This window comes from Nicotiana sylvestris, chromosome 4, assembly GCF_000393655.2.
Source record: "Nicotiana sylvestris chromosome 4, ASM39365v2, whole genome shotgun sequence".
NCBI lineage: Eukaryota > Viridiplantae > Streptophyta > Magnoliopsida > Solanales > Solanaceae > Nicotiana > Nicotiana sylvestris.
The window spans coordinates 5,749,627-5,761,740 of record NC_091060.1 but is presented as its reverse complement, the minus strand read 5'-3'; the positions used below and the strand labels follow the sequence as shown (position 1 = coordinate 5,761,740).

The 12,114-nt window shown below is 32.2% G+C and overlaps 1 protein-coding gene across 1 annotated transcript; it reads left to right on the top strand.

The window, feature by feature from the left end:
• The first annotated feature begins 856 nt into the window (after window positions 1-856).
• On the top strand, window positions 857-1,399 carry LOC104239717 (cysteine proteinase inhibitor 1-like). The gene has a single exon (XM_009794430.2). The coding sequence runs from the start codon at window positions 899-901 to the stop codon at window positions 1,301-1,303; it is 405 nt and encodes a 134-aa protein (XP_009792732.1). The 5' UTR covers window positions 857-898; the 3' UTR covers window positions 1,304-1,399.
• The last annotated feature ends 10,715 nt before the right edge of the window (window positions 1,400-12,114 follow it).

The following is a 12,114-nucleotide window of genomic DNA, read 5'->3' as shown; positions in this document are numbered from 1 at the left end:
GATGGAGGGAGTAATGGTCGGGGCACGGCCTAACTAAGAGAGTCATTCCATTTTGAGCGAGACAAAATGGGCGGTCACGGGTGGTCTGGTGTTCGAGCCGATTGGTCAGATGACGACTACTTCACTTATTATTTTAGTATTAGCTGCCTATACCGGAATGGAGTGGGATGGAATAGAAAAAACGTGAAACGTTAGTGCTACATAATCGATTTTTTTATAGGATAGGCTTGTGAACGGATTAATTATGACATCATAAATGCCCATCATATATAAACAAAAATTAACGGATTAATTGACAAATCAATGTGTCCTTAATTCCTTATCCCACGATCCACATTGACTACTGTCAGTCACTTAAATTCAAATTATTTTCTATCAAAAGAAAAGAAAAATTTTACATATTGAGATCACTTTTTTTCCTGGCTATCAAAAAAAAGGATAAAAGAAATAAAGAGGGAGTAACTTGTTTTCCATTTAATTCAATCCACAAAAATATTTTTTCTCTTCCTTCATCAAAATTAGAAGGAGATAGAAATGTTACACTAATTTTCTCATACCAAAGACAAATTATTTTCTTAATTTTTTAAAAGTACAACAACAATTACTACACAGATACTACATCTTATCAGTAAAATTAATGACTTACTCCAAGTATTTACCAAATTTGACATGTTAAATCCAAATCAAATTACAATGATCTTGAGAGATTTCAAAGACTTTGAATTGACCGAAGAAAGAAAAACACTATGAAACTTTGGGATAGTTGGTTAAAGGGCAAATTTGGAAATTCATATTCCTTGACAAGTTTCGGTTCTGTGCTATAAATAAGCTCCCACACTAAAGTAATTTTAGTCAAACACAACTTCAATTTTCATCCACTCTTCTCTCTCAAAAAAAAATGTCTATCAAATTCAATTCCATCCTCTTAGTTCTGGTGGTTGCCACCGTTCTCTTCCATGTCTCCACCGCACAGGGCGGTCGGAGAGAGGTTTTGGCGGGCGGTTGGAGGCCCATAAAAAACATAACGGACCCTGAGATAGTGGAGATAGGGAAATTTGCGGTGAATGAGCACAACAAAGAGGCGAAGACCAAGATAGAGTTTGAGAAAATAATGAAGGGAGAGAGCCAAGTCGTTGCCGGAACAAATTATCGACTAGTCATCGCCGCCAAGGACGGTGGTGAACCGCACCAATACATGGCAGAGGTGTGGGACAAGCCATGGGAGAAATATAGGAACCTTACTTCATTTAAGGATTTACGATGTAATGAAGAAAAAGGAGGACAAAATTGTCTTTTTGCTTAAGTTTAGTTGATAACAACATTGGATCTGAAGGAAGCATCTTATTAAAAGAAATATAATGTAGTTTATTGAAGTTAATAAAAGTAATCATATACATTACATGTCATCTTTTTATTTAATGTTGTGTGATCATTTTCTTTATGTTATTTCTTGTTAGTCATTTGATAAGGTTAAATTTCTTTTTCTTTTTTTTTTGTTGGGATTTTTGTTTTTTTCTTTTTCTTTTGAAGTTCATGTATGTAGGTGGATGTATTTGTATCAATTCATCAATCAACTATATCCCAATCTCCTATGAATAATAATTTGTTATCAGTGACGAAGCTACATTCACTTAAGGGTGGTCAATTGATCACCCTACGTCGAAAAATTACATGGTATATATAGGTAAAATATTAAATTTTAGAGGTATATAATATATATTAAACACCCTTTGTTGGTAAATTTTTTTTTCACTTCGTTAAAGTTTCAATACCCTTGAAAAAATTTCTAATTTCGCCACTGTTTATTATAGATTGGGTATATCTAATTCACACTATCCAAGTTTACTTCAATCTAGTGATAAATAATATTACTCAAGTTTATCCCAATCCAATAATAAACTTTGTTTGCCTTCTAAGGTTCTAGAAATCTTGTAATCTCATGCTAATACTATACGCGATCAAACTTTTTTTTTGAGGCAGCAGCCCTCTATTATTCTGAAATTATTGCTGATTAAAATAACAAAACTGTTGGAAAATATTATTGGGTCGTATCCACTTATAAGAGGTGCTACATAACACATAAGCTCATTAATAAGTCCTCCTTTAAACCCTACTTATAACCTATAACATACAACATTATGAGTATATATAGAAAAAAAAGTTTTTCTAACGTTTCTTATGGGAACCAAATGACGACTAGAATTCGATTCTCTGCATTTTAGTGGAAACAGGGAGTCCATTCGCCACGTGAGAATTCTCAACGACTAGTAATTCGAGTCTTGATTGCTACAGATGATCTGCTTCCGCTAATGAGAAAATCCATAAGTCTCCTAACTCGTTTTATAATAAAAATAAAGTAAATTAATTTTCTCATGGAGTGCAAAGTAGCCTTGTTCATGTGTTGAATATGAGGGATAAAGACAGTGTAGCTTCACGTGAATTGTTGTGTGCATTCTCTCTTGGGATCCCTTAATGATACAACTTTAACGTTGAGAGACAAATAACTGTCAATTTATCGCTATAAAGTTATAAAACTAATTTTCCCAACAAAAAATAACTTAATTATATCTATATGTTGCAGAAATAAAAAATATCTGAAAATGCTAAACTTGATATCGGAAAAATTAGTAAATGCCACCACTTAAAAAAGAAAGTAAAGAAACCATTTTATGACCCAAAATAATTTTCATAATGTGTCATATGATGAAATACATCATATATTGTATTGAGTCGAAAATTAATTTTTCTATTTTAGGGATGTGAATATGACGTCTCATTATATGTGGGAACTATATATGGTAGCTCATAATATAAGACATAATGATCTATAGTACCTGACCATGCAAAACGTACATTAGTAATATAAAAAAATATTGCGTAAAAGAAAAGTTTTTAGAAAAATCTTGGGTGGATACTATTGGAATTTTGTCTAAGTAAAAATTATAAATCAAATATTTTGAAGGTGCATCAATTCATCTTAAATTGATTTTTCAGTACTTCTGTATAAATAGATGCTTATTTTTACAACAGATACTAACGTTGGCATCTGATTTCTATTTTACAACTGTCATCAGTGACAAAGATGCTTTCGCCTTTTAATATTCCTCTCTTAATTACCACTTTTCCAATTTGCCTTTAGTTAAAAATCAAGTTGATTTTTCATTTATGTCTAAATTTTATTTACAAAATTTCATCAGCATTCCTTCTCAGATCACTAATAGTGATGTTAAAGCTTCAACGCATTACGCACATAAAGTTCAGCTCCTAAATCATCTGCAACATTAATAGATGGTTTTAATTTTTAGAGTGAAATTTGGATTATTTTGCAAATTTAGGGTAAATTTAGATCGTTTTGCATTGTTCAATGGTAAAATTTGACTTTTTTTCTTGTAAAAAAAATAAAAAAAATAAGAGAACTCACGTGTTGAAAAGTTTCTACCATTTGTCAACAAGGGCAAATTTAGTTCACGTATCGACAAAACTATTTCTGACTTTAACTATTAACGAAGAATAAATTTGGACAATTTCACAAAGTTCAAAGGCAAATTAAACCTTTAAATATGTATATTTTTATTAGAGCCGTCAAAATGGTCTGGCTCGTAAGGCTAGTCCAACCAAGTCCATTACTGAAGTAGGGTTGGGTTGGAATTTTTTTAGCCCTTTTAAAACTGAGGCTTATAAGTCTGGTCCAAGTCAGCTCGATGGTCTTTGAAGCTTGACCGAGGTTGGGTCTAGGCCGGCCCGTGGGCCAAAATTAATTAAATTCAAATTTAAATAATTAATATCTCAAAAAAGTAAATATTAAAAAACTATTAACTATAATCCTCATTCCCCAACCTTAGATTGCTCATTTACCTTTCCATATCAACTAGAATTTAGATTTTTGATATTCATATGGTACGAAAAGATTAGTTGCTTAATTAACGAAGAACTAGGAAAAAGGTCAAGTTTTAAGATCCAAAAAAAATTGACAATACTAGCAAATTTCGTAATTTTTAAAATATTTATGGACTATAATAATAAATTAAGGAAATGATCGATGTTAAACCTAAATTAAAAAACCTCAACATATAAACTTATTGAAGCAATCTCTCAACCTAAGGAAAGTAAAAGAAAAGTATTAAAAAAATATTCATGTAATGTTAAAAAAGAAGAGCTAGAGATATAGAGAATGTGCATTTCAATTACGAGATTCCTTGTCAAATATCAAAATTTTGTACGCTCTAAATAAAAGAAGTACTTTTCTAAAAAAATTGAGTAAAAATTGTGTGGGGTAACTACTTTTTAAAGTGATATTTATTTTTTATCCAATATTTTTAATGTTTAACAATAGTAGCCACTAGTCTATTAAAATTAATATGAAAAAAATGTGTTACCCTTTCTTCTATCTCTTTTACTTCCCAAACCCTCTATCAAATTCTTCCTACTCTCAATCAAATAAAAAAGTCTTGTTCCTGTGAACATATACTGCCCTTTCTTTTCTAACTCATTTCCGTAATCATACCCCAAAATAATATAAAGTATCTATCAATTATTATTTCCAATTTTGCTGTTAATAATGATTTTGATAATTGCAATCTTGATGTTTTTGGCGAGGCAAATACAGTTAGTGCAAATCGAGGTGTTATCGGGTTACACAAAATGCATAGGAGAAGACATAGAGAGTCATGGTTGTGGTAGGTACTTGGTCTTGAACTTAGAGTTGGAAGTTCAAAAATTAAGGATATTTGGTCCTTAACTTAGAGTTACAAGCACAAAAATTAAGGACAGATAGTTTTTAACTTAGAGTTACAAGCACAGAAATTATGGATAGGTAGTCCTGAACTTCGAGTTCCAAGTTCAAAAGTTAAGGACATGTAGTCCTGAACTTAGAGTTACAAGTTCAAAAGTTAAGGACAGGTAGTCCTAAACTTAGAGTTACAAGTTCAAAAACTAAGGACAAGTAATCATTAACTTAGACTTACAAGCTCATAAATCAAGGACAACTAGTCCTCAACTTACATTAACAACCTCATAAGTTAAGGACACTTGGTCCTGAACTTAGAGTTGGAAGTTCAAAAATTAAGGACAATTGGTCCTTAACTTAGAGTTACAAGCACAGAAATTAAGGACAAGTAGTCATTAACTTAGAGTTACAAGCACATAAATTAAGGACAAATAGTCTTTAACTTAAGTTACAAGCACAGAAATTAAGGACAAGTGGTCCTGAACTTCGAGTTCCAAGTTCAAAAGTTAAGGATATGTAGTCTTGAACTTAGAGTTACAAGTTCAAAAGTTAAGGACATGCAGTCCTAAACTTAGAGTTACAAGTTCAAAAACTAAGGACAAGTAGTCTTTAATATTTACACAACATTCATGAAGTTAAGGACACTATGTCCTTAATATTTTACACAACATTCATGAAGTTAAGGACACCATGTCCTTAATATTTACACATCACTCATATCTAACACAGGGTATTTTCGTCCGGGCGAGTAAAAGATTATTATGCAATGGCTAAAAAATAAACACATCCTAAACCGTGGATAAAGAGTAAAGACATCTTTAAATAATGGCTAACCGCGCACTTCCCCCGTGAAGGGCCGGCCCGCCCTAGCCCACGACCCTCTTAGGAATGGGTTGGGCTAGTCATTTTAAGGCCCATTTAGATGGTGGGCCGGCCCACCCTAGCCTCCCAAATTTAAAATCCCGTGAGGCTTGGGTTAGGCTGACCCATTTTGACAGCTCTAATTTTATACATTATATTGGTTAGTTAATGTGCATCTAAGTAAGTTCATTGAATTTGTAATAAATAAAGGTAAATTTGGGCAAGCATTAACGAAGCAGATGCGACATTGACAAAAGCAATTGAGGAAGACATTACTTCCTCTGGTCTATTTTAATTGATTTTTTTATTTTTTTTTGTGATTTTTTCAGATAGTAAGAAAAAATTAACTTTTTTTTCTCAAAATTGTCCTTGAAGTAAAGTGCCCAGGAATATTTATTATATTTCCAATGAACAAATTAAGATCAGTATAATCAATTTTATTATTAATTAATACTAAGAGCTTGTTTGGTCAAGCTTCTGGGAGGCTAAAAGTACTTTTATTTCCAAAAAAGTACTTTTAAAAAAAATTTAAGCGGTTTAGCCAAGTTAAAGAAGTACTTTTGGCCAGCAGCAGAAGTAGTTTTTCTGCTTTTCGAAAGAAGCAGAAAATTCTACCTTCTTCCAAAAAGCAGAAGCAAAAGTAGAAATTAATTTATTCAAGACTACAATCCTCACCTTAAAATTTATACTTTTAAAATTATCCCTTATTAATTTAAGTTTTTTTTTTCATGTTTGTTTCTTGTTTTCATCATTCTCTTGAATTTAAAGATATCATATACATGAATCATATTGTAACTTTCCAAATTCTATATTGATTTTTCTTGTTTTTTATTTTTTTGATATAATGTCTTGTAACTTTTCAAATTAGCTTCTTCTTTTTTCACACTAAAGCAAATAATATACATCCTTCTTTGAATTATCAATTCTCTTCCTATAAATAGTCATTTATAAATTCATCTATTGTAGGCTATTAGTTTTCGAATCCTTAAAACAGTTATCAAATCTAATTTGTAAAAATTACATACAGATAAGTAATAACTTTACAATTTCATCGCATAATCTCTATATATTATTAAAAGATAAAGAAAAAACACCCACATTAAGCCAAGTTGCCGTCCCAAAATAGGCTGCTTGGCAATTTACGACAAAGTTGACTAGGTTAGGTAATAATTAGTTTCTTTTTTAATTTAATTTAAAAAAAAATTATACATTAAATGTTGTTAATAATTAGTTACTTTTTAAAATTATCTTTATTTTATGCTCAATGTCATATTTCAAGTTTGACACTCAGAATCATCTAGTTACAACTACCATTGCTATATATAATTTCATCTGACGATATTCTTCTGCCGATAAAGAATTCAACTTATATGCTAATGAAGACATTACTACAAAGATTGAGGAAGGAGATGAGTCTTCTGATATTCCCGTAGAAACGCAAGGTAAGTCTTCTACTAATATGCAACAAACCATCATCTCAAGGACGCATTTATTGAGGCGTTGCAGCAGTCGGTATGAATACCGTTGGAAATGAACGAAGCTCCTGCATAACCAGTTAAGTTTTTTCATTATTAAACCTGGTAAAGCTATTCTTTTGGTCTTATTACATCTTCTGGATGTGAGCATATTTGGCCAAGAAAATTCACTTCTTGTCCTGTATAGTTATTTCCTTTTAAACATGCAAATAATGATTGAAGACATCTTTCCAATCTCTTAACTTTTAGCTTTGATCTATATTCTACGAACTTTTATGATCCTTCCAACTTTTTTTACTCCAGGAAAATGCTGTATATTGGATATCTACTTTCTACTGAATAAATATAAACCTTCCATGGTTGTAGCAGTGATCAATTTTGAATCCGACACGGGTGTTATAACATTTTTGGAGGATCCGAGCAAGATAGGTTTAAACTGTTCCGGCCTTTTGAAATCTCAAGCTAGATCCTGATTTAGTGACAACTTCCAAAAGGGTGATTTTATGTTAAACATGATTTTATGTTAATGTAAGAGGGTCGGTGATGATCGCCAAAATGTTGAAGGAACAAGTTCTGGAATTTATAATTAATAGGTATTTATATAGGCTGGCCATGGAAATCAGGACGATGCCCATGGTTATTCATTCTATTTTTGGTTTCGAACCCGGTGTGCAATATCCGTTTTAGGCTCGACTAATTCAGATTCACACAGTATAAGACCATTGAAAGATGGAAGCGCTCCTTACTAGCTTGTTGAGTAATCTTAACATCAGTGACAAGCCTTAAACGAGGAAATTTCAACTGCTCTCTATCAAAGGCAAACTTTATATTCAGGTGTGAGCCCGAGATTTCTAGTTGAGAATGAAGAGCACTTAATGCTCCATCAAACCTTCGATGATTAGGGTTTAGGGTTTTAATGTTTAAAAAGTTTTATCTATTATTTTTTCACGCGATTATCTTTTTACCAAGACCACTTCAAAAAATGATCATATGGTTATCATAACACTTCAACCCAGTGACGAAGTAAATGTAATTATTATAGTTCTTGCACTAATCACCAAATACTTCCATCCTCAGTGCTTATATTATTGCCAATTAGCAAAATATTTAAATTTTCTAGTACACAATTAACGCGTGTTACATGTCACTATCATGTGATTACAAGTACTATTAACAAAATATTATTGGCCGTACCCTAATTAACACACTTTGATAATTTTCATGTAGCAGTGTACTAAACAGGACAAACAAAATCTTTTTAATTAACAATAGAAAATCGTGATTGGGTTCGTAAACAACTCAGCCATGTTGCATTTAATAGAACAAATTAGAAAGCTGAAAGCTTAAGGCCATTGTATCTAAATATTGGCATTATGCAGAGGTTCTAATTTCATATGATTAAAAAATTGAGTTTTTTTCCTTTCATTATACGCCAAAAGAATTTAGCAGGTATATTATTTAATTTGACTCTCAAGTCCAATAAGCCAAAAGTAACAACGGGAAAGCAAGAATTATTTTTTGCTAAAAATGGTCTTTTTACTTCTATTTGAAACTCATCTTACCAACGTCAACAACAACAACGACCCAGTAAAATTCTATTAGTGGGGTCTGGGGAGGATAGTATGTACGTAGATCTTGCCCCTATCCCGAGGAGGTAGAGAGGTTGTTTCTGATAGACCCTCGACTCAAGAAGACAAAAATAGTAATATATCAGTACTATCAATAAAAACCATGAAAAAAAAATAATAGCATTACAAGAACCAGAAAATAGATGAAAAGCAAAACAATGACCAGAAGATAAAGCCCAATACTAAGAGGAACGAAAGAATAGTGTGAACTCAATATTAACCACTAGTAGTCTAAGACTAAATCCTAACAGACTAGTCTCACTCTGGTGCGCATAGAAATGTGCACAATTACTCCTAACTTATAACCTTAATGTTCGACCTCCACAACTTCCTGTCTAGGGTCATGTCCTCGGTAATCGGAAGTCATGTCATGTCCTACATGATCACCTCTCCCCAATACTTCTTAGACCGTCCTCTACCTCTCCTCGTACCCAGTGTCGAAGTCAGAAATTGTTTCAAGGGTATTCAAACCTGAAAGAATTAAAAAAAATTCGACAAAGCGTGTTCAATATATGTTTTATACATCTAAAATTAATATTTTACTTATACATACAGTGTAATTTTTCGTCATATTTCGATGAAGGGTGGTCGACTGACCACCCTTAATAAAAGATAGCTCCGCCCCTGCTCGTATCCACCAAAGCCAGCCGCTCACACATCTTTATCGGGGCATCTGGGCTTCTCCTTCGAATATGCCCGAACCATCTGAGTCTTGCTTCCCGCAGCTTGTCATCCAGGGATTTTGAAACTCATCTTATCATCAAGGGATTTTGGTGGGGATGAGATTCCTCAATTATTTCAATTTTAAGTATTATTAAAAATAAATAATTTCTAATATGAAGTGTTTTCTCTTTAATATACTACGATACGAACCTGAATTAATAAACCAGTAAGTTCTCAACCAAAATGCATAAAGAGGATGAAACAGTACCTAAATTACAAGAAAGTAAGCAGTTGATATCTCATATATCACTCACAAAAATTTAAAAACAACACAAATTTATATTCTTCTCCAAATACACTCTAATTTTTAAATACCATTTTCACTTAAAATTTCTTCACTTTTTTTTTTAAAAAATTTTACAATTCCTATATCCAAATGCCCACTTAATTTGGTGCATCCCATCATTAGCCTCTACCAACTGGATATGCCATTTCTAAAGTATTAGGATATATTCTTTGCCTTCACGCATGCAACTCACTCAGCTCACCTCAATAAGTAACAACAACAATATTTAATGCAAGAAGGAATGACAACTGGCAACAAAGGCGGATGAAGTTAGCTACAGGTTCATCCGAACTCAGAATTTTAATATGCAATATAAGTATATATAAAAAAATTTATTAAAATTTCAACAAATATTAAATTTGAACCAATAATTTTAATAGTACAATAAATTTAGTTGAAGGTTAAACTCATTAAACTTAAATTCTAGATCCGATTCTGACTAGCACGTTCAGGAAATTCTAGATTCACAAAATGATGGATGGTAGGTTCACTGTGGTCTTATTTTATATATATACACGTAATTTAATTAATCGAAAGCAAATAAGTTCAGTTGAACCTATAAGAACTCACTCTATTTCGCCTCTACTTTTACATACAATGAAAATAAGAGAAAGACACATAATTTTAAGTTAATGCGCGAAAAATATCACCGCACCTAATATTTTTTTTTATAATAATTCTATGAATTAATTTTAATATATCTTTTTAAAAATATCTATTTATAATATGTCCAGTTTGTTGCACATACATCTAACCCTGGCTATAACTATGAACTGGCACTTTCATTCCTTGTTTTTGCTCCTCAGACAATGTTGTCTCCATATCCGACTCTGATATTAATAATATTCGTTCATGAATATTAATCTAATATTTTAAATGGCATTATTTGTTTCGACAAAAGTTGTGACTGATTTTTTTGTGTCTCTCTTTATTATCCCAGCTTTAAGATCGCAAATTATGAAATTTCCAGGAAATATATCATCCAAGAAAAGAGATACTATCACTAATACGAAACATGAATGAAAATGATGTTAGGACAGAAAAAAGTCAGGTGTCATGCGTAAGCTAGTAACGCAAATCTCGAACGACGATAAATAAGACAACAAAAGAGAAATATACCAAAAGAGACACAAATATTTAACGTGGTTCGGTCAACTGACCTATGTCCACAACGGAAATGAGCAATCCACTATAATAAAAGAGAGTACAAAATATCGAGAGAACAACCTCACGAAGAGGCAAACACAAGTGACACACTAACACTCGTCCCGTAAAGTTCTCCCCCTAAACACTACTCTCAAGCCCCTATGACTACATTGTGGATGCTACTGAATGAAAAGGACGGATCCTCAATTTATAGAAGTCCAAACCTTTTCCTACAAGAAAAAGGACTAGCCAAATATAGGAGAATTATAATTTCCTTCTACAAAAAGGAAAACCCAATTAAGGTAATTATATTGTCCTTTCCTTCAATAAATAGGAAAACCAAATATGGTAAGAAAATTATGGCAAACACCTAACAAATGAAATACGCTATCTTGCAACCGCCCACTTGAGAAGCTAGTCGTAAGGAAAGCAGCGGCGAAGCGAGAAATTTCTCCAAGGGTATTCAGACTTAAAAGAAGTTAAAAAAAATTCCGACAAAGGGTGTTCAATATATGTTATATACATCAAAAATTATTATTTTATTAATATACATAGTGTAATTTTTCGTAATATTTCGACAAAGAGTGGTCAATTAACGACCCTTAGCAAAAAGTGGCTTTGCCCCTGAAGGAAAGAAGCAAAGAGGAAGCGAAATAGTCGTAACACTTAATTCAGAGGCGGATCCATGGTTTAAGTTTTATGGTTCAAACCCATTATATTTCTACATACACATTACTTTTCCCTGACCCCATTATGTGGGTTTACACAAGAGTGTGTTGTTGTTACTATTGTTGGGTTCATATCTACTGTTTCTTGCAATTTTAATAGATTATATATATATATATATATATACTCCATGTTGAAAATACTGACCCAATGCTTTCAAGTTGCATGTGTCGCTCCTAGAACTGTACCTATATATCCATGCATTATGAGGTCTAATAGCATAACCACAGCCTCCTAAAATGTCCAACAAAAGTGCGAGGTAAATTATGAAACTCTTTATGATATGATAGATATGTGAACTTTATGTAGTCGAACAATCTCATCTATGTATATTTTAACATATTGAGTCATGTGTACATGGTCTTGATTGATAGAAAATGCATCGAATTTCTTATTCTTTCCACTATATATATATATATATATATATATATATATATATATATACCAAAAAACTTTTTACCTGAGACTAATATGCAATCAGTTCCTTCCTTCACATTCTCTTTCGATGTTTGTTAATCGGGGAGGCCAGCCGATTGAGTATGA